At 44.7% G+C, this 22,204-nt stretch overlaps 1 protein-coding gene across 10 annotated transcripts in view; it reads right to left on the bottom strand.

Annotated features, from left to right (window-relative positions):
* Positions 1–9,757: 9,757 nt before the first annotated feature.
* The window catches only part of Arhgef3 (Rho guanine nucleotide exchange factor 3), a 289,379-nt gene continuing 276,932 nt past the window's right edge, over positions 9,758–22,204 (bottom strand). For all 10 annotated transcript variants that reach the window (XM_021181453.3, XM_029468792.2, XM_021181454.3 and 7 more), the window contains 4 exons: positions 20,166–20,423; positions 16,598–16,768; positions 13,833–14,019; positions 9,758–12,027 (listed from right to left, as the gene is read on the bottom strand). In XM_021181453.3, coding sequence (XP_021037112.1) covers positions 11,684–12,027; positions 13,833–14,019; positions 16,598–16,768; positions 20,166–20,423 — 960 coding nt within the window. In that variant the 3' untranslated portion in view covers positions 9,758–11,683. The remainder of the gene's footprint in view (positions 12,028–13,832; positions 14,020–16,597; positions 16,769–20,165; positions 20,424–22,204) is intronic.

The following is a 22,204-nucleotide window of genomic DNA, read 5'->3' as shown; positions in this document are numbered from 1 at the left end:
TTCAGAAGAATCATGTGGATAAATGTATGTATACATACATGTATGTATATGTGTGTAATTTTTTATCATAGCAATTTTGGTATTAAGTATCACTTAGTCATAGCAGAATTTTTCCCAGAACTCTGAGTTGGGTACAGTTCTTGGATGGAACCTGGAACAATAGCAAGATGGGTACAGTTCAGTTACAAATATTTCCTGCTGTTTATGAAGTATAAATTTACAAAGAGTCATGATTTAAGGTCTAAAGGATTCTTCTAAAACTTATTTGAGTGTGTATGTATGTGGGTACATAAGTGTGCATTTGTATGGGCAATATATATGGCGTTCAGAGGACAACTTGCAGGAGTGGGTTCTTTCTTTCCACTATGTGGGTTCCAGGGTTCAAACTCAGGTTGTTGGGCTTGCCAGCAAGCATCTTTACCCACTGAGCCATCCCACTGACCCAAGGATTCTTGCTGTTGTTTGTGGGACTGGGGGTTGAACCTAAGGTCTGTGCACATGGACTCTACTATGTGCTATATCCACAACCCCCTTTTTACTGTTTAGAAAATAAAACTGATTGGGGACAACACTACAAAGATAGGTAAGTATTTGAACACTTCACAAAAGTAAGTATAATGGGCAAAAAATATGTGAGGCCATTCCCGGCATCATTACCCATCAGGGAAACGCACACATCCTATGAGATGTGATTACATGCCTATCAGAATAGGAAGAGGGAGAAAAAGACCAAGATAGGGGACAACTTGATTTACTGTTGGAAATGTAAAATGGTATGGCCACATGGAAAACAGTTCAGAGATGCGTCTTGTCAGACACATCCTTGGTGCTGTATAATCCACCACGAGCACTCCTTCTTGTTTTCTCAAGGGAATTGAAAATACAGGCCTATAGTGATACTTGCTTATGAATGTTATATCAGCTTTACTTGTCAACCACCCAACAGGAAATGAGTGAGCAAACATATAATGCAGGCAGACAGATAACTGTTCCTCATCAGTGAGACAGATGTGGCGCTGATATATGTGACAACTTCCAAAAATACTAAAAATCTGAGAAGGGAGAGAAGCCAGGCATTTACTGCGTTATTTCAGTTACATTAAACTCTGACTTTGTGTCAGGAGTCAGCAGGAGTGAAAGGGTAGGTGGGGACACTGGGAAGAGGAGTGTGTGATCCCTTAGGGGTGGTGAGAGGGTTCAGCGTCTTTAGGGGTGGTGAGAGGGTTCAGCGTCTTTAGGGGTGGTGAGAGGGTTCAGCGTCTTTAGGGGTGGTGAGAGGGTTCAGCGTCTTTAGGGGTGGTGAGAGGGTTCAGCGTCTTTAGGGGTGGTGAGAGGGTTCAGTATCTTTAGGGGTGGTGAGAGGGTTCAGTGTCTTTAGGGGTGGTGAGAGGGTTCAGCGTCTTTAGGGATGGTGAGAGGGTTCAGTGTCTTTAGGGGTGGTGAGAGGGTTCAGCGTCTTTAGGGGTGGTGAGAGGGTTCAGCGTCTTTAGGGGTGGTGAGAGGGTTCAGCGTCTTTAGGGGTGGTGAGAGGGTTCAGCGTCTTTAGGGGTGGTGAGAGGGTTCAGCGTCTTTAGGGGTGGTGAGAGGGTTCAGCGTCTTTAGGGGTGGTGAGAGGGTTCAGCGTCTTTAGGGATGGTGAGAGGGTTCAGCGTCTTTAGGGGTGGTGAGAGGGTTCAGCGTCTTTAGGGGTGGTGAGAGGGTTCAGCGTCTTTAGGGGTGGTGAGAGGGTTCAGCGTCTTTAGGGGTGGTGAGAGGGTTCAGCGTCTTTAGGGGTGGTGAGAGGGTTCAGTGTCTTTAGGGGTGGTGAGAGGGTTCAGCGTCTTTAGGGATGGTGAGAGGGTTCAGTGTCTTTATAGTTTATGGTTAGATGATTCCGCATGTTTCTCTGAAGCTCTTGGGTGCTCCCTTAATATGAATTCCTTTAATCATGTGTAAATTATACTTCTGTAAGTGTTGTTTTAAATTAAAACTAAATATTTAACGGCTATCGTGTGCAACGAACCAAATACTGACTAGACATCCAGGAGAACCTGTACTTCACTTGATGTCGGAGGAGAGTCCTCAGCATGACGTGAGCAAACCTCCCCTGGATCCGGCATCCCCCACAAAGCCCTAGGGCACGTTATAACTGAAACTTTTATTGAGAGTTGTAATCAGGAAGCTGTGATAATTAACATAAAGAAACTCAGATCCTATATGCCCTCTTCTCCATTTCCCCCAACGGGAACACTTTGGTGATGCCATTCTCTCATTGGTAGATACTTGGGTTCTGTGCTACAGTGAACACGAATGTGCAAAATATCTTTTGAAAATCTTGCTTTCGATTCTTTTGGCTGCAGACTCAGAGGTAAGCTTGGTGGGCCCTATGGTGGTTCTATGTCTAATTTGTTTGAGAAACTTCTGGGGTGAAACAGAGAAAGGCCTGAGGGTTTGTGAAGTCCTGGGTGAAGGTGTGCTGTTGGTACGGTTACATCATGTCAAGAACTCTAACCTCAGACCATGGAGAAATGGCAAAGCCTTCACTGGGGGTGGGGGTGGGGGTGCTCAGAGGGGGCGTGGGGGTGTTCAGAGCGGGTGCAGAAGCTTTGCCTTGGACTACATGTGGATGTTGGTAGTGTGTGCAGAAAATGTTCATCATAGCTTTCACCCCACATATTTACAGATAAAGACTGCTCCCTGACAGGGACCGACTGCTCCTTGAGATGAGCTAGCTCTCTTGTTCTGCTGTATCCTATAAACCCTGCTTCCTTGTTCATCTGTGTGTGATAACGCCACTTCCCCGCTGTTCAACTGGATATAATAGGCACATGGAGATTCTGGGGTGCAGTTTTACCATCAGAGGACCCAGTCAATCTGATGACAGCTTCGCTGTACGTGTGTTTTGTCTTCATTCTCTTGCCACCCAGTCAGGTGAGTCCCCACAGCTGTGCAAGAATGCGGACAACTTGTGTATATTCTCACCCTGACCATACCATTTTACATTGCTAGTAACAACCCGCAGACTTTACAATTTCTCTATAGCCTGTGTAACACTAACTCGTGTTCTCTCCCACCATGAGGTGTGCGTGTGTTTAAACACCCGCCATCCTAAGGGATAGTAGTATGATGGTGTAATTTGCATTACACAAGGAGTCTGTGACACTGAGCATCTTTTCCTATGCTTGTGAGCCGAGGCTGGGTCTTTGGGTTTTAGGTTTAGGATAGGTGAACATTTTTTCATAGCTTATCTGCCAGGTGTGTATCTTCTTTGGTTAAGTATCTGTACAGATAACTTGTCCATTTTTATTTTTTATATTTGTCTTACGTGTGTGGTTTGTCTATATGTGCACCACATGCATGCCTGGTGCCTGCCAAGGTCAGAAAGGGGCATCAGATGCCCTGGAGCTGGAGTAACGGATGGTTTTGAGCTGCCATGTGGGTGCTTGAACCCAGCCCTGGTCTTCCACAAGTGTCCAGTGCTTTTCATCGCTTGCCGATCTCTCTAGCCCACTTTGATGCTTTTTTGTTTGTTTGTTTTGGTTTTTCAAGACAGGGCTTTTATTTTTATATGCTTCTGTATATGTAGTTTACTGAGCTGCTTTGGATCTGTGGTTTAGAATTTCAAGTTTGGAATTGGAGTTATTCATTATTTCACTTTTTTTCTTTTCTATTTTTATGCCCTCCTTATTTCGTTAGAGATTCTTTCTACATGTAAACTAGGGTGCTTAAAGTTGCCCCAGCTCTTTTCATTAAAAAAACAAACAAAAACCCAGGTCTTCTGTGTTTGGATAGTTTGTTGCCTTTTCTACTAACATTTTCTTCTGCAACATCTCGTCTCCTCTTAAACCCATATACTGCACTTTCTACCTCATTCATGGTAGTTTTCATTTGTAGAAATCTCTCTCTCTCTCTCTCTCTCTCTCTCTCTCTCTCTCTCTCTCTCTCTCTCTCTCTCTCTCTCTCCCTTCCTCTCCCTCCCTCCTCTTCTCTTTGAGACAGTTCCTCTGTGTAAGCCTGGCTATTCTGGAATTCACTCTGTAGACCAGGCTGGCTTCCAATTTTAGAAATCCACCTGCCTCTGCCTCCTTAGTGCTGGGATTAAAGGTGTGTGCCACTACTGCCTCGTGAAATCTTTTTTATATTATGTTTCAATATTAAAAATGTTGAGTAGCTAGTCCTTTGTTTTCTTGAGTTTTGTTGTTTGTTTGTTTGTTTGTTTACTGTGGGCATGAGGTGGGGGAGGTGGTTTTGTCTTTCCATCATGGGTTCTGGAGATGGCTCAGGCCACAGGCTGCTGCTTCAAGTGCTTTTTATCACCTGCTTTCTTGCCAGGCCACCACCGGTAACAGCAGGTTTCATGCTCTTATCTGCCAGTGAGTTTGTCTTTGTATTTTTTTTTTTCTGTCTGTGCCTTGGAATCTTTGAATCATCAACATTGTGGACTTTAATGAGAGATGCTAAGTACTTTTGAACTCACAGTTCTCCTACTTTCACCTCCCAAGTGTTTCATGATCCCAGGCTTCTGCGACTACCCCTAGCTTGGATTCTGAATCTTTTAGGTAAGTTGGTCACAGAGTAATGGCAGTTTCATACCCTCTTACTTGTCTTCCTCTGCAGTCTTCCCTTTGGCACTTATATCACAAATTCACACTCTACCTATATGGAGTCTATCTATCTATGCTATCAGGACCTGGGGACACCAGCAGGTCACTGGGAGTGGCTGCCTTTGAAGGCTGTATTGTGTCCCTTGGCTCTTCCTGTCTCCCTTTTCTGGCTGCCACAAGAGGTACAGCCCCACTTTCCTGTTTACTTGCACTGTGGTGGCCTGCCAAGCTTGTCTCAGGTACCAAAGAAAGTGGGGTAAATGACCAAGACTGAAAGCCATGAGCCAAATTTCTTCTTAAATTGTTCCTCTCTGGCATTTTGTCATAACAATGCAAACCTCACACAAGTAGATACTTTTTAGTCTCCCAGAATTCTCCGTTCCAGCTTTTTTTTTTTTAAAGAATTAATTTTATGTATATGAGTACTCTGTAGCTGTCTTCAGACACACCAGAAAAGGGTATCAGATCTCATTACAGATGGTTGTGAACTATCATGTGGTTGCTGGGATTTGAACTCAGGACCTTTGGAAGAACAGTTCATGCTCTTAACCACTGAGCCATCTCTGCAGCCCCTCTACCAGGTTTCTTACCCTGGAGGTCTCTGGATGGTGACTTCCTTAGCTCTATCTGGTTCAGAAGGTATTTTGCTTCTGTTTTTGAAAGACTTTCTTTTACCTTAGAAAAACCGCTCATCCACAATGACAGGAAGCAAACAAATATCTCAGAATTGTTTTGAAGCCATTCATACCTTTGAACCCAACATGAAATGGGATACAAGCAAAATGACACTAATGATGATGATCATGTAGATATATGTTTATTGTGTCACATAATACACATTTATTATTGCGTCAGGCATTAGTGTCTGCACAAGCCAAACTGGAAGCTCCAGGTAAAAAGCCCATTGAAACTATGCACAGAGATGACAGAGGTACGTTAAGAGCCAGTCAGCCCAGAGAATATACAACATTATCTTGACATATCCCTACATACTGCAGCTGCGGTAGCACATTTAACCGTTCCAACAATCTCCAGCTACTGTTATTATTCTTAGACAATGCCCAGAGAAGAAATACTCAACTGAACTGGGACCATTTAGAGTAGACATTGCCTTCATTTCAACCGAGCAAAGCTCCAGGAAGAATGGGAAACGGGGGACAGGGATGGAGGTGGGGGAGCATTCAGCAACAAAACTACAATGACACCCCTCTCCTCAAATTCATGTATGGGTTAGAGAGCAGGAAAGAAAAGAACAAAATATCAGGAAAGAAAAAAACAAAATATCAGGAAAGAAAAGGGACTTTTAAAAAATAAAAATAGCCGGGTGTGGTGGCGCATGCCTTTAATCCCAGCACTCGGGAGGCAGAGGCAGGTGGCTTTCTGAGTTCAAGGCCAGCCTGGTCTACAGAGTGAGTTCCAGGACAGACAGGGCTACACAGAGAAACCCTGTCTTGAAAAACCAAAAAAAAAAAAAAAAAAAAAAAAAAAAAAAAAAAAAAAAAACCTTAAAAAATAAAAATAGAAGTTGAGGATGTAGCTCAGTGATGTGAGTGCTCACCTAGTGTTTGATCCCAGTGTTAATACATGCAGAAAAACCTAATTTAAAAGTGCATACATGAAGGCTTGGTGTGCTGCTCACTATAGTGCTGTCATGTAGTCAGAGCCAGGGGAGTTGCTCCAAGCTCAAGGTCAGTCTATTCTGTACAGCAAGTTCCAGATGAGTGTGGAATACACAGTGAGACCCTGTCTCCAAAGGAAATACACACACACACACTCACACACACACACGCACACACTCTCACGAGCACAACCAATGAACAACAACAACAACAAAATTCCAGATTCTCTTTATTGAGAAGGCTCCTAAAAGTATGTACACATACATCAAAACCAAAGAGGCTCCCGCCCAAGGGTTCACCTTTGTTTTTTCTTTTAGCGTGTACTAAGCAATGGGTTCCTCTGTGGCAAGAATTCTGTGTGTATGCCAATGTGCTGGCCCATGAGAAGTCCAGAGGGTGACATCAGGTTGGCTGCCTTCCTCTGCTGTTTGCCGCCTGAACTTTCAAAACAGGACCTCTCATTTGGTCTAAACTTCCACATGTCGGCTAGACTGGCTGGCATGTGAGCCCTCGGGGTCCGCTCATTTGCAACCCCCCTCTCCAGGTGCAGACACATGCTCTTGCATGCTCACCTCCTGAGTGCTAGGATTGTCCATGGATGCTGCGGATCTGAACTCAAGTCCTGATGCTTGTACGGCAAACCCTTTAAGACTAAGCCAACTCTCCCTGTCCCTCATTGTGACATTTCTTCAAATACAGGTGTATGTGTATCCATGTGTGTGTGCATGCAAGTGGAGGCCAGAGAACAACCCTGGGTGTCATCCCTGGGCACACTCTCTACCTTCCCTGACACAGTCTCTGATTAACCAATTAGGTGGGCTCCAAGGATCCCTCTATCTCCTCCATCTTCCCAGACTGGAACTACAAGATCATGCCACGTCACCTTGCAAGTTTAGTGTATTCTGAGGATCACATTCAAGTCTTCATGCTTGCAAGACAGGTACTTTACCAATGGAGTATCTTCCCTGCTCCCTTGCATTCATACATGAATATAATGTACTTTGGTCATATTCATACTGTTACCCTTTTGGGTCCCCTTCCCCATCACATTCTGTATCTCAAATATTCCCCCCACCATGTATGTATGTTATAACAGGGTCTCATGCAACAACTTTACAATGTAGAATCACATGGGAAAAGGGAACCTTAATTGAAAAACAGCTTTGATCATATTGACCTGTGGCCATGTTTATGGTAAATTGTGTTCACTGATAATTAATGGGGGGCAGGGGGACCCAAGCCCGCTATGGGTGGCACCATTCCCTTTGGCAGGGAGATACATAAAAAAAAAAGAAAAAAGAAAAAGCTGGCTGAGCATGAATCAGTGAGTGGACCAGTAAACTTCATTCTTCCATGGTTTGTTTCAGTTCCTGCCTTGACTTTCCTTGATGGGACTGTAACCTGGAACTGTAAGTAGAATTAAACCCTTTCCTCTCCAAGTCGCTTTCGGTCGTGGTATTTATCACAGCAACAAAGGAAACTAGGCTACCCCTTGGTAAACCACTCTGTCTAGGTAGGCCTGTTGCTCACTGGGAGAACTACCAACATTCCTGAAGAAAAAAGGTGTGATGTAAGGAGCAGTGACATTGTTAAAACTGTCTGCCTACACATACTTGAGGGGTAGTGACCTCTTCTCAGTGTAGAATTGCTCTTGTACGGCTTTGGATCCTGATGACTTTAAGATTCCGACAGATAGCTCTGGGTTTGGGGAACTGTCTTCCAATTCCGCATGTCCATTCTCTAGAACCAGGTGGTGCTCTAGATTTGGTGAAATCAAGTAAAAAAAAAAATGGGTGCATAGAGAACATAAAGTTGAACAAGCTGCTCACTGAGATGGGCTGTAGCATCCTGTAACCACGAAGTTTGCATTTTTAGCAGCTGGAGACTTCTGGGAATGGAAACTGAAGCAGTCAGTGGCAGTGACCGCAAGCCAGAAACTGAAACCACATTCTAATTCTGCACAAAATTGCCAGCCCTGGCTGTTTTCATTGTGTCTTGACTACAAGGATTACATTTAGTTGCATGTTCTGTAACAGCCTCAGAACAGACTGAAACCCATGCAGTCTGCCGCCACTTGTACTAACTCTCAAAATGTCAGCACGAACAATTAACCTTCTAGCAAAGATACAGCGCCTAGAGTCAACAAGCCAGTGCCACTCTAGAAACAAAATGTGGAGACTGTCCAAAATGTCTCTGAAGCATGGGCAAAGGAAGGCCAGAGAACAAAGCAGACGATTTTTCTTTTTCTTTCCTTCCTTTCTTCCTTCCTTCCCTTCCTTCTTTTTTTCTTTTTCTTTTTCTTTTTTTTTTTTTTTTCGAGACAGGGTTTCTCTGTGTAGCCCTGGCTGTCCTGGAACTCACTCTGTAGACCAGGCTGGCCTCAAACTCAGAAATCCGCCTGCCTCTGCCTCCGGAGTGCTGGGATTAAAGGCGTGCATCACCACGCCCGGCTCCTTCAATGACCTGGTACTATCTAGCCCAGGCTAGCCGTCAAATTATAACAATTCTCTGCTTCAACCACTAGGGAGCTGGGATTGCAGACAGAAAACTTGATTTTTTTTTCCCTTGAGAAAAACAAAACTGGATTTACCATCTATGTGAACGCTGTGCCAAATCTAGGAGTGGACAGTATGTTAAAGGATAGGGCAGACGCATATTATAAAGACAAAGCTCGTCATTAACCTTACTGGACTAACATGCTGTTGGAAATGCTTGCTAAGAACTTAAACCTGTCCAGTCTTTTTATAGACAAAACAAGAGCCCTGCTCTTTCAGAGAAATAAAACTGTTTCAGGGAACAAGCAGACTAAAATTCCAGTGTAACTTAACAATGAAACTTCTCTTCGCCCTTCCTTTTCCTTGTTGTTTCAAGATGTGGTCACACTATGCAGTCCCAGCTGGCCTGGAACTTGCTATACAGAGTAAGCGGACCTTGAACTTTAGGAGAGCCTCCTGTCTCTGCGTCTTATGGGCTGGAGTTACAGGTGTGCACCACTACCCCTGTTAGCTTCAAGTTCACCGTCAGTCACTTGTGTCCGCAGTGAGATGCAATGCTTCTTGTCTGTCACAGCTCTGACTAAGCTTTGTATAGGGCATAGATCAAGGTGAGTGAAGGGGTGAGGGGTGGCAAGATGGCTAAAATGGGGAGAGGTGCTTGCTGCTAATGCCAAGCCAGATGACCTGAGTTCCGTCCTCAAAACTCATACAGTGAAAGGAGAGAACTAAATACTCAGGTTGTCTTCAGACCTCCACTCAAGTGTGGCAGTACCTGTGTGCTTACGTGCATGCCTCACACACACATACACACACACTAAGTACACACAAGTGAATAAATGGCGTACACTAAGTATACATGGTAAAAGAAATCAGAGCAGAATGCTTGAGAAAACAGAAATGTATGTTCTGTAACAGCTTTGCTCCACCAGTCACACCATTTATTTCAGCAAGTAGTATTTGGAAACCACATGTAAAATTTCAGAAAGAAACTCTTGCCTTTCGAGAGGACAACCTGAGACTTGACGGTGGCTGAGCACACACTGTACACAGGAGGAAAAGGTGTTTTTAATGCAATTTATTTGAAATGCTTCCAGAAAAGTTTAAGGCCATTATACAAAAGTATTCATTTCACCAAAAACATCCGTCCACTCTCTTCCCACAGGCCGACAGACCTTGACTCACTGGCCACCGTGGCCAGCGGCTCTACAGAGAACAGTTGAAGCTTTCTCTGTCATCCAGTGTCCTGTCTCAGCTGTCCACTGTGTCTGCCTGGAGCAGGTTTGTTTATTCAGCAACTTGGGAAACAAAATGGTTTTAAATAAACTTGTAATAGAAAAAAATTCACCACTGTTAAAATCTATAAATACAGAAATATGCTTTACAGGGTAGAACTGATCATAATATGTCTTGAAAAATAATCATGTCATATACCTTGTTTTTCTATTGGTTGCTCTTGTCACACAGCTTCTTTGAGTGCACATGACCCATGTGTACAGTAAAGGGACAACTTTGTATTTTGCTGCTTTCTTTTCTGTAAACTTGATGCAGAAATTAACAACAACAAAAAACTTTTTTGGCAATAATTTAGAATCATTACTACTAGTGCTGGTGTGGGTATAATTTAGTACAAATCCCCTAAGTATTTACACTTGCAAGAAGCTGTTTAGTTTGTGAACATTTTATTTTCCTCATGGTGTTTGTTTGTTTGTTTGTTTGAACACATCCTTGCTCTGTAAATCAAGGCTGGAACAAAGAACTTTCCAGTTTGGCTAGCTGATCCTAGATAATGAGAGCTAATGAAACTGGCCTCAAGAGGAATTAACCACCAGTCTGACTGTAGCTCAAGAACCAGAGCCTGAAAGCAGAGCAGGAAATCCTGAGACCGTCCGGAGTAACTTCAATTTCCGTGGTTTGCACAGGAGGCTTCAGTGACAGTGACCCACTTCTCGCCCCCAAGTCCTTCTCTCTTGTTTGTAAACAGAGTCCCAGGTGCAGTCACAGTCTTCCACTAGAAAAGAGGAGTGGCTGAGGTGGATGAAACATAAGGTTGGTGGGGTCCCATAACCTTGGCAGATCTTCTCAGGCCCCTGGCAATCTCTGTTGTCGTAGGCGAGAAAGGGCTTTTCTAATGGCAAGCCACTGGCAATGACAAACACCTCCCACAGCTGTCCTCCACTTCAGCTGAATAGTCAGAGCTGGCAGGTGCTTTGAGCTCTGTTTTGTTTATACTGGGGAGCTCAGTTTGAACTAGAACTTGGTATGTAGCCAAGGCTGTTCTTGAACTCCACATCTTCCTGCCTCTGCTCCCAAGTGCCAGGTTTGTAGGCCTGTGCCACCAGGCCTGTCTGGCAACTGCTTTTGTCTTGGCCCTCTCTAAAGCCACCTCTGTTTCTGGTCTTCATAGATTGTTACATTCAACTTGCACTGGATGAAACCACAGGCTTCAAAACAAGGCTTCCTCCTTTGCAAAATTAAACCTCAGAAACCCTCAGGGATGTTTTCATGTTTTCTGGTTGAATAACACAGAACCTGAGCTCGCTCTAAGGGTTAATTAATTAGACTTTCTGCCTTCCCTTCCAATGCCATCTCAGTTCTCTGCAAAACTCTCTCAATGCCAGGACTACAGCTACTAGGTCAGAGCTAGAGGAACATTAGAGAAGCATGGGACGAAGGCTTTGTCAACCCAGTCCACACAGAGCAGTAGTTTAGAGACCCTTTCTGTTTTGAAAGTAGGACAATTCAAAGTAACACGGTCAGTTCCTCCCCACTCATCCAGATGCTTGTGAGATACAGCAACAGGGTAAGGACTGCTGTGAGCTGACACAGACTGAGCGGCAGTTACAGCACTAGGGACAAGGAACAGAGGGAACTAGGCCAACACAGGCACAGGAGTATTACAAAGTGCCTCTCCAAACAGTTCACGTGTGGAATGCAAACACTGTACAGGTAAGAAACAGCCTGCTGCTAGCAGGGTCACAGTCTTCTGTCAGACACTCTCCTCGGGCCTGCTGTTTGCACAGGAAGCATCTGTCTGTTCCATCCGCTCACACTCAAGGCTGACCTCACTGGTGTCCATACTGCAGTCCGACTCGCTGTCCGATTGGTCCATCTGCTCAAGTTTTGTTTCTCCCTGTGGCTCCCTGTTCTCAGTGCCGGGACCCTGGACCAGTCCCTCAGAGTCAAGCAAGCCGCCGGCAGCAGACAAAACTGTTTCTTTTGCCTGACGGATACAGTTGAGCCACTGCTGTTTGTTGAAGGTGTCATTGGCTTGTAGCGAGTGGGTCTGACTTTGGGATCCATTTTTGAAACTGACTCTGAAGAAGTTTTTAACTAGAAATGAAGAACACATGAAGAGAGAGTCAATGGGTAGGTATTTGTCAAGGCTAACAATATCACACAGAGTGGCCCTAATGTAATGGGCATACCCTGGGCCTATGCCAGACACTGATTACAGAATGTCTCTTACTGATGCAGGACTCAGTTGGTTCTACCCTGATGCCACACTTATTTGACTGGAGTGACACAGATCTAGCTCAGATTTTCTTTTTCTTTTTTTCTTTTTTTACTGGTCTTTGCCTTCTCATATTTATTTATGTATTTTTTATTAGATATTTTCTTTATATACATTTAAAATGATATCCCGAAAGTTCCCTATACCCTTCCCCCGCTCTGCTCCTCTACCCACCCACTCCCACTTCTTGGCCCTGGCATTCCCCTGTACTGGGGCATATAAAGTTTGCAATAGCAAGGGGCCTCTCTTCCCAATGATGGCCGAGTAGGCCATCTTCTGCTACATATGCAGCTAGAGATATGAGCTCTGGGGGTACTGGTTAGTTCATATTGTTGTTTCACCTATAGGGTTGCAGATCCCTTCAGCTCCTTGGGTGCTTTCTCTTAGCTCAGATTTTCTAAAGGGATTGACAACAGCTGCCTGTATGTTAGAAGCCCTTGGAACAGACATGGGAGGCCCTGGACTGAAGAGACATGGGAGGGGTTAGGAAGAAGAAACATGGGAGGGGTTGGAGGGAAGAGACAAGGGAGGGACTAAGGGGGGAGAGATATGGGAGGGCCTGGACTGAATAGACATGGAAGGGGCTGGAGAGAAGAGACTTGGGAGGGGCTGGGAGGAAGAAACATGGGAGGGAGTGGAGAAGAAAACTGAAGGGGAGAAGTGATACAACTATATTTAAATAAAAATACAGACCCTATTTTAGAAATAAAATAAAAAAATAAGTCTGTCCATTCCTTTATGGTTATTATTAGTATTGTTGTTGTTATTTAGAGCCAGGGTCTCACTCTATAGCTCTGGCTGGCTGTGAACTCACTATATAAGGCAGGCTACCCTCAGACTCACAGAGACCCACCTGCCTCTGCCTCCCAGGTGCTGGGATGAAGACCCTAGGCAGATTCCGTTATGCCCAGATTAAGCTTCAGTTTTTCTAACTAGCATTAGGAACATTTGTCCAGTGTATACTCTATGTCTTGGCTTATCATTAGTACCTGAAACAGTGCTCACTACATAACTGTGCTGGATAGAGACCACTATCATGGCTTCCCGTCGTGATTTCCTTTATGTAGTTAAGTCTTAAGGGAGAGACACCCACTGAGTAGCGCTGCAGGTGTGCACGCACCCCAGCTCACCGTTCATTTAGCTTTTATTTTCTTCTGAGGTAGGCTTTCACTATGTAGCCCAGGTTGGCCTCAAACTCACAACCCCATGTTAAGCTATGGCAGCTGGGCTCTAGTTGATTCTTAACTCTCTTCAGCAGCTACATCAGAACAACTACAAAACCTTACACTGTGCAACCAGTGCCCACACAGAGACTGTATGGTATTAAGCATACTTTGATGTAGCAGTAGGGGACAGAGCCAGAGAGCAAATGGTGCACCAGCTGCATGCAGCTGCAAAGGGCTGGGCTCATGTACAGTCTGCTGTTTAACGCCCAAAGCAGTCTCAAGAGGAAAGCAGATAAGTGGAAAGCTGAGGGCTCAGAGGTCCAACTTGTCCATCCATCAGTAGGTGAAATGTCAACACTGGGACAGTTTGCTGTTCACTTTTCTCCAGCCAGCCACCCCTTCCATATTTCTACGATCAAATGGTTCAGTGTGTCACTGAGTCTGCTACCCACACATACCTCTCTCGTTGTTGCTGAAGGCCCCGCGCAGGGAGCCACCCAGCCGCACTTCTCCATCCTGCAGGTCTTCCAGCGTGAGGTCCTTCACAGGGATGGGCTGCCGGTACAACTGATAGCAGAGCTGCTCGTTGTGAGTGACAGCTCGGGTGATCACCAGCACTTCTTGGAACAGGAAAACATGGAGTTTCTAGAAGAAAAGAGCCCACAGGATTGTCCTGAGCAACCATCTACTAAGTGGTGAGTTTGTGGGCCTCTGCGGCAAGAGGTGTCTAGGAACTAGGTTCATAATGGATTATGAGTGCATGCTCAGAAGTTGGGCAGATTTGAAGTGTTTTCAGAAACACCTTTCTACTGACTTAATTTAGGCTCCTCCTTAGGAGCCTGCTAGAGAAAGTCTTTCTACAACTAACTGTAGCCAGAACCCTACTTAGATTACAGTTCACAACCTGTTCATGCACACACAGCCTCCAGCTCGACCAAAAGAAAACTAAGGGACCAGAAAGAACAGGATGGGGAAAGGAATTATTACTTTCTTGGCATCAATACAATTCTAAGAAATCAAGTTAATGATAGTCTACAAGGATGAAAGTGTATATCAAAGCCTAATAATAACTCTCGCTTCCCAAACCCATAAAAACGTGTGATTCTTCAACCACTGGGCTAATCATCAACTTTAGCCAGCAACTCTGACTGGGACCCTGCTTGCCCCAGAGGACCCGGCTGGAGCCCAAAGAAGATGCCCCTCACAGTCTTCTCAGTTAGCTCAGCAGCACCTAGGCTCTCTGGAGAGTGTGCTCCAGGCTGCACTGCTGACATGCGTTATAGGCTAAAAGAAAATCCTAAAAGATGGACACATGTTGCAAGCCACATCGTACAAACAAGTTGCCAGTATGGAGCTGGGACAGAAAAAAAAAAAAATCTCAGAAAGCAAAGGCATGCCTCAGAGCACACAGTGAGAACAAGCTGCCTGCGTGGGGCTGGGGTGCATCTCTGGTGATCAACTCCAAGCATCAGATCCGTGGGAATGGTCGGGAGTTGGAATGACTGTAGCTCCGATGCTGGGCTCTGACTTTCTGGTAGGAAAACCGTGTGGGAATGTCAACCCAGGACTCTCAAAAGAGGCCTCTAACGGGGAGGAGTAACAAGTCAAGATGAGAAGCTGGGCTCGAGCAGAAGAAGCATGCTATGAGTTATCCACGGTTTGCTATTTGAGGGAACAGAAATCTATAGGTCTCCTACCACACACATTCCACGTACCGCAGACACCAACAATCCTACACGACATTGGGTGGTGGGAAGGTTCATCTTCCTACCAGTCAGAAGCAGAGGTAAGATAGTGTAGACTCAAGGCTAGCCTGGGCTATATATACAGTGAGTTTGAGTTTAGCCTAGGGAAAACTCCTGTTTCAAAATAGACAATAAAATAAAAACAATACTCAAAGATCATAAAACAGTAAGGCACAAAATAACCAAGTTAAAGGCTTTCCTCACTGGGGTGTGGTGGTGGTAGAAACATATTAAAAATATTCCTTTAGGGGTGGAGCGGGAGAGGGTTAGGCCATTGTGTTCGAAACTTAAAACAGCCAGGGACTTTTGTTTCTACACCACTCCATCTTTTCGCTGAGGCAGGCAGTTGAGCTGGGATTGTCCGGGCCATGTCTTACAAATGTCCTTCATTTCTACGTCTTCACTGAGCTCTCTGGTCACTCCCAGCTTCCTCTTGCTGTCATTTCTACACTATTTTTCCTAAACCAAGATTTTGTTCCTAATAACGTTCACACCTCTGGCAAGCGCCAAGCCCAACACTCCTGCCCCACCCCATCTGCCGTCTTCATGCTCCAAACTCTGCTGCCTGAGGAGTTCATCCTTCTGCCATAGGGACGTCTAACCGGAGAGGCCTCCAGCCTTAGCTGGTGTATGAGAAGGGACCGGGCCACCTCTGTGGAGCAAAGCTTCTTCCTGATTCTCAGGACTTCCTAGAAGGAACTTTCAAGGAACCCAGTGTCACATCATGTAAATCCCCTATTGCTTTCTAGAAATCAGTAAGAAGCAGAAAACAACCTTCCGGCAGTCAGGAATCATCTATGGCACAGATGCAGGTCCACATACAGTAACTTTAGCAATTTTCAGTTGGCCCCATTACAAATGGTATGGCTGAATCTAAGGTAGTAGCCCTGATAACAAGCTATTCGCGATACTCTCTAACAACAAGGGATGTTCCCAGACCTGCTCACATAAGTTTTTTGTTTTCGCTATGTAGGTCTGCCTGAACTGAAATCTGTTATACAGATCCATCCGGTCTCATCCTGACAGGCATTGAACTTAAATTTTTCCTGCTTCAGCCTCCCAAGTACTTGGGATTATGAATCTGTGCCAGCACGTCTGGCTCACTATCTTCTGAAGTCAAAGTGGGACACAGAGCTGGGTACAGTGAGTGGTTATTACCCATAATCCCAGCTGCTGGGGAGGCTGAGGCAGGAGTATGGCGCGACTCATCCTAGTTTGAAGCTAGTTGAGGCAATTTAATTGAGACTGTCTCAAAATTCAAAAAGTAAAGAGAAGGCTAGAAATGTATTCAGTGGTGAGTGCTTGCCTAGTAGGAGTAACTAGGCTAAATTCCTAGTACCACAAAAAAAATAAAATAAATAAATAAATAAATAAAATAATAAAAATAGAAAGGAAGGAAGGAAGGAAGGCAGGCAGGCGGGCTGAGGATAGAAATAGGGAAGTACCAGGGCAAGGCCCCCAGGAGAGTAAGTACTTACCACACCCCGGTTATTTTTCAGCTCTCCATGACAACACAGGACCCTTGAGCTGTCAATCAGGGAATCTTTCTGGCCTTCTTCCAGGTAAAGAAGCCGCTCTTTGTAATAGCGGCATTCTGATTCCCCAGTCTTGGTGTTGATTTCTGCCACAATTCCCTGAATGATGTTTATCTATGGAAACAAATAAGAATAGTAAAAATGCGGGAAGTAAACCGACCACCCACATCAAAGGCTTGGAGCCAGCCTTAAGGCTATCCAGACACTACTGTATCTAAGGCCAAGAGCTGAGATCTATGTGGCTACTGCAAAAATGAAAAATGCATCAGTAAGGAGCCAGCACACCCTGGAATCCACCCTGTTTGTTTAGTCCCTTGTGGGACAATGCCATCCACTCACCAGCTCCTGACATGAACCAAGCACAGCACTGCTCACTGCAGCAGTATCAAAAGCAAGGCTGTTTCATGCAGGGGCAATGGAGGGCAGGAGCCTTCTCTGGCTGGGACAATCCTTAGATTTTGAAATCATTAAATAAGTGGATAGTCAACATTCTATTTTCAGAAATTCCCTTTGGTAGTGTATCTCTCTACTCCTAGTACTTGGGAGGCAAGGGCAGGAGGAGGGTCAGAACAAACAGCTAGATTCTGCCACATGAGACCCTGTCTCAACAAATCAATAAAAAATAAAAATAAAAAAGAAGAAAGTTCTTCTTGGGGGCAAGTCCCACTACCTCTTCAAAAACACCATTAAGAAAATGGAGTAATGAGGGTGTAGTTGATACTTTGATTAAAAGCAAGCCCTATCTTTAGATCTCATCACTGAGTGAATGGAACTGACTCCCTTGGTATAGAAGAGCCTTATTCAATAGTCTTTTCCCCCGCTTTGCATAGATGCAGAATTTATCCAGGAATGTGTGGCCAAGTCACACTGGTACTGTAGATTTTGTGTTTATCAAACATACCCATAACATGCCCAACAATACAGGGCTATGGACAGTTCACATGCTCCACGGGTTGTGGAAAGGAGAGAGGAAAACACAAATTCAGCTGTGTAAATGGACACACAGGAGACTTGCTCTGTAGACACTTGCAAATGCAAGTTTCCCATGCTTCATGCCCAGACCTGCCCTGATACTGAGGCGCAGGCGCAACCTTCAAAGGCTATAGCACAGGGGCATGGGTATCTGGCACAGCCCCTCCCGTTGCAAACAATCATTCTTATCTCTTTGGTTTTTAAAATTCAAGCCAGCTCACATGAAAAAGGGGACAGCGTGCTTTAAACAGTGTGCTTTGAGAAAGGAGAAATCTTTACAGTAAATCTGAGCATAGGCTCATGGGACCCACACAAGTCATTATTTAGCGTGGCCAGGGCTCCCTGCTACGTGTATTCCTGCAGACTACACACTCACAGAGATGGGATGAAGAGAGGAGGCAACCAGATCACACTCTTCCCAGTAATAAAAACAGACATGAAGAAGTAAGACAGGCCTCATCCCTGGTGCCTGTGATCCCTCTCTGTGTTGGGAACGGGGCTCTGGTCCCTGTATGACAGACCTGGCACACACTGCATGCTTCATGAATCAGGAGGGAGTCTGTGCTCATTCTTCCCCTTCCCTACATGGAGGCACCTGGACCAGCTTTGTAACCTCAAGGCCTAGCCACAAAGCTCGTTCATAACAGGACAGCTCTCTGCAATTCCACAGTAAAGGGGTGCAGAGACAGGGCTAGCTTTCCACTTCAGTGAACCAGACTGTCAAGCATCAGCTACAGGAGCAATCTCACAGGCTGTAATCAGTGCTAAGCGAGATACGATAACCCGGAAGGCAATTATAGAAAGTCAATTTACTGAGTACTTGGTAAGTATCAATGATTATTATTGTTATTATTACTATCAATAACAAATAAGCTCTTCTCTGTGAGATGACAGGCAAGTGATTATCCAGCAGCTTCAGACTTCTGATCCCCAAATCACCAACATAAATGCTCCTATCATTATGCCAGATCAGAAATGAGCCTTTTGAGGTGGTCTCTTAAAGTCCTCATCATCCTTCAACCACCTTCTATCTTTTCTTTTAAAATGTGTGTGTGTGTGTGCATGTGTGCGCGCACACACTCATGCCATGGTACCCAAGTGGAGGCCAACTTTCAGGAGTTGAGTCTCTTCTTCCAAAGCTATGTTCTGAGAATTGAATTTAGGTCATTAGGCTAATGTGGTCATCTTACTAGCCTTCTTTCTGTTGTTGGTTTTTTTTTTTTTTTTTTTTTTTTTTTTTGGTTTTGTTCTGTCTTTGAGACAGGATTCTAATCTTCTTCAGGCCTGGGTTGAAGTCAACTCCAGAAATTTTCCATGTAATGTAATTAAAGTTTTCTAAATAGTTAGATTCAGGGTTTAAATCCCAGCTCTATCACTTACAAGATGTGGCATGTTACAATCTGGGACACATTACTCTCTGCTGAATAGAGGACCAAGATTGTCTAGAGCAGTGGTTCTCAACTGGTGGTCTTGACCCCTCTGGGAGTCAAACGATCCTTTCACAGGGGTCACATATCATATATCCTGAATATCAGATATTTACATTACAATTCACAACAGTACTAAAATTACGGTCATGAAGTAGCAACAAAAATAATCTTATGGTTGGGGGTGTGTGTCACCACAGCATGAGGAACTGTATTCAAGAGTCACAGCATCAGGAAAGTTGAGAACCACTGGTCATGAGACTAAGGGAAAGGGAAGCCAGTGAAAGGATATCTAGGAGTGAAGTTGTAAAAACCAGGTCAAGGCAGGTGGGATGGGGTGGTAAGCCTTGTATATTGATCCTGTAGTCCCATGAAAAGCTGGTTTTTAACTTGCCGTGGAGCCCAGAATGTCCTCAAACTTGGGATTCGGCTGCCTCTGGAGTGCTGAGGTTACTGGCCCTCACAGAGCCCATGCTCAGGCAACATTTGCTGGGAGAGGGTATAGTTGCACGCAGGAAGTTTGATCGCGCACTCTACTGCATTTGGGTAAGGATGGGAGCTACATCTTAAACAGATGTCCCTTCACGATGAGCTTCCAGCTAACTAGAAGCCAATTCCCATTTTCTTACCAAAGACAATTTTTTCCATATAAAATCTCCACAAAGATCTTAGTTCTCACAGTTAACAATGCTAATACCAGGTTAGAATGGCACGAAAATTGTCAAGAAAAACGTCAAACCTGAGCTGGGTGTGGTGGCACATACCCATAATCCTAGCATTTGGGAGGTTGGGGCTGGAGGGTTGAGAATGGCCATGAGTTTAAAGCCAGCCTAAATCACTAGTTTTATACTAACCTGGGCCTGTGTTAGATATACAAACAAAAACAAATAGGCAAACAAACAAATAGGCACACAAACACACAACCAAATGGACCTTAAGTTACTTTATATAAATGCTTGTTTTATATGTTAGGAATCTGTGACATAGCAGGTCTGAAACCCAAGACTGCTGGGCCCCATGTACAAGGAACCTACTGACCCGACCCTAGCATTCCGGAGATTGACACAGGAAGAGGGAAAGAAACAGACAGAAAGACAGACAGACAGACTCACAGCTTCTTCCAGGTGCTGCTGGTCTGGGTTATCATTTGGTGTATGCCTCAGGATTTCTCGAAGGAGCAGAGGATACTTCACTAGCCGGCTCCGGGGAATATCAAGGAAATTCCAGAGATCGAGTTTGCGACTGAAGGGTGATTCTAAACAGCGCTGGAGGAAGTCCTGCACTCTGTGGTCCTGCTTTTTGTGGTCCAGCAGGGCTTTGGCGGCGACTTGATTGCTGCAGTAGCTGTCGTAGGAGCTGAGACAGGGCAGCTGGGAAGGAAACATACAGAGAAGGCAGGGTGTCAATGTCATTGTTTTAAGGGCCAAGTTGGCATCACTCAGGCATGAATAGACATCAAACTGGTCTCCAGACCTTCTATCTGTAAAGGTGGAAGAAAATAACTAGAAGGAGCTTCAAAATGACAGGCAAGACACAAAAAGGTCCTCTTATTAGTCGTACATTCACCTTTTAGAGATCCCTATCACAACTTGCTAGCTTTTTCTGGCAATTTAAACTGGAAACAAAAGAATCAGTACTGCAGATGCATACAGACCAGTGTGTGTGTGTGTGTGTGCGCGCGCGCGCGTACCTGCACACATGCTCACATTAGTGTTGGGGACTGAACCCAAGGTCTTGTGCATGTTTGATATTCTACCTCTGAGCTACATGCCAGTCTCTGAATTTTCCTAACCCTTTCCAGGTCCTCAGTAAGGCAGAGAAGCTGCCCATTTATTTCATGTTATGTGCACTTTTTGGTGTTCATGTGTGTTTGGAGGACAAGAGACAACTTTGGCTGTCATTCCTTGGGTGCCATGCACCTTGTTTTTAAATTTTGTGTGAGCTCTATGTGTCTCCATGTATAGATGATGATGATGATGATGATGATGACGATGAGACCATGATGGGGGAGGGATATATATGTACAGAACTCTTGTGGAAACCAGAGGGCAGCCCTAGGTATTAGCTCTCATCTTAGACAGGGCCTCTTTGTTGATTGCTGCTGATCTGAATACTCCAGGCTCACTGCTCTGCAAGCTTCTGGGATCCTAACCTCTGTCCCTTCTCTCACTGTGGAAGCACTGGGATTATGGACACCTGAGACGGTGCCTGGCTTTACACAGATTCTGGGAATTCAAGCCCATATCCTCAAACTGACACACAAGCACTTTGCCTACTAACCCATCTCTTCAGATCCCTTTTAATTTTTAAATTTTGATTTAATTTTTGTTTGTTTGTTTTCGTGTATGTATGTGCATGGCTTTGCTTGTCTCTCTGTGGATCATATGTGTGCAGGTACCCATGGATGCCAGAAGAGGGTGTCAGAACCCCCAGAACAGGATAGTTCCATGCACTTGTGTGCCATCCTATGGGGCTTCTGGAGACTGAGCTGTGGTCCTCTGGAAGAGTAACAAGTACACTTAATGGCTGAGCCACCTCCCCAGCCCACCTCCTTTTATTTTGAAGCAAGATTTATTTCAAGTTTCTCTTAAAGAGACTTATCTATAAGACTTGGTGGCATACACAGAAAGCAAGGGTCAAACTCACAGCCTAGGCCTCGTGTGGCTCAGCACAGGCTTTTCCACACTTGTTTAAGATCCAATGATTCCAGGTGGCCCAACCATGCAATAGTATGATTTAAAGAAAATAGTTGTAGGAATTGTTTATTAAAAATCTTCTAAGTGAGCTCTGACAGGCCGGGAACGGTTTTTGGCCCTGCCTTCTGGATCACATCACACGATCACACAAGAATAGTTTCTTTTTTTGTTTGTTTGTTTTTGTTTGTTTGGTTTTTCGAGACAGGGTTTCTCTGTATAGCCCTGGCTGTCCTGGAACTCACTTTGTAGACCAGGCTGGCCTCGAACTCAGAAATCCGCCTGCCTCTGCCTCCCGAGTGCTGGGATTAAAGGCATGCACCACCATGCCCTGCATTGCAAGAATAGTTTCAGCTTAAAGACTGGAATGCTCTAACTGCACTGCCTTCATTCCAGTAAAATGATAATTTCCCTGACATGCCCATCAGTCACATTGTGTAAATACCACATCAGAGACT

This window comes from Mus caroli, unplaced genomic scaffold (assembly GCF_978045245.1).
Source record: "Mus caroli unplaced genomic scaffold, Mus_caroli_1 scaffold_12, whole genome shotgun sequence".
Classification (NCBI taxonomy): Eukaryota; Metazoa; Chordata; class Mammalia; order Rodentia; family Muridae; genus Mus; species Mus caroli.
The sequence above is the reverse complement of the archived record's forward strand: the minus strand, read 5'-3'. Positions and strand labels throughout refer to the sequence as shown.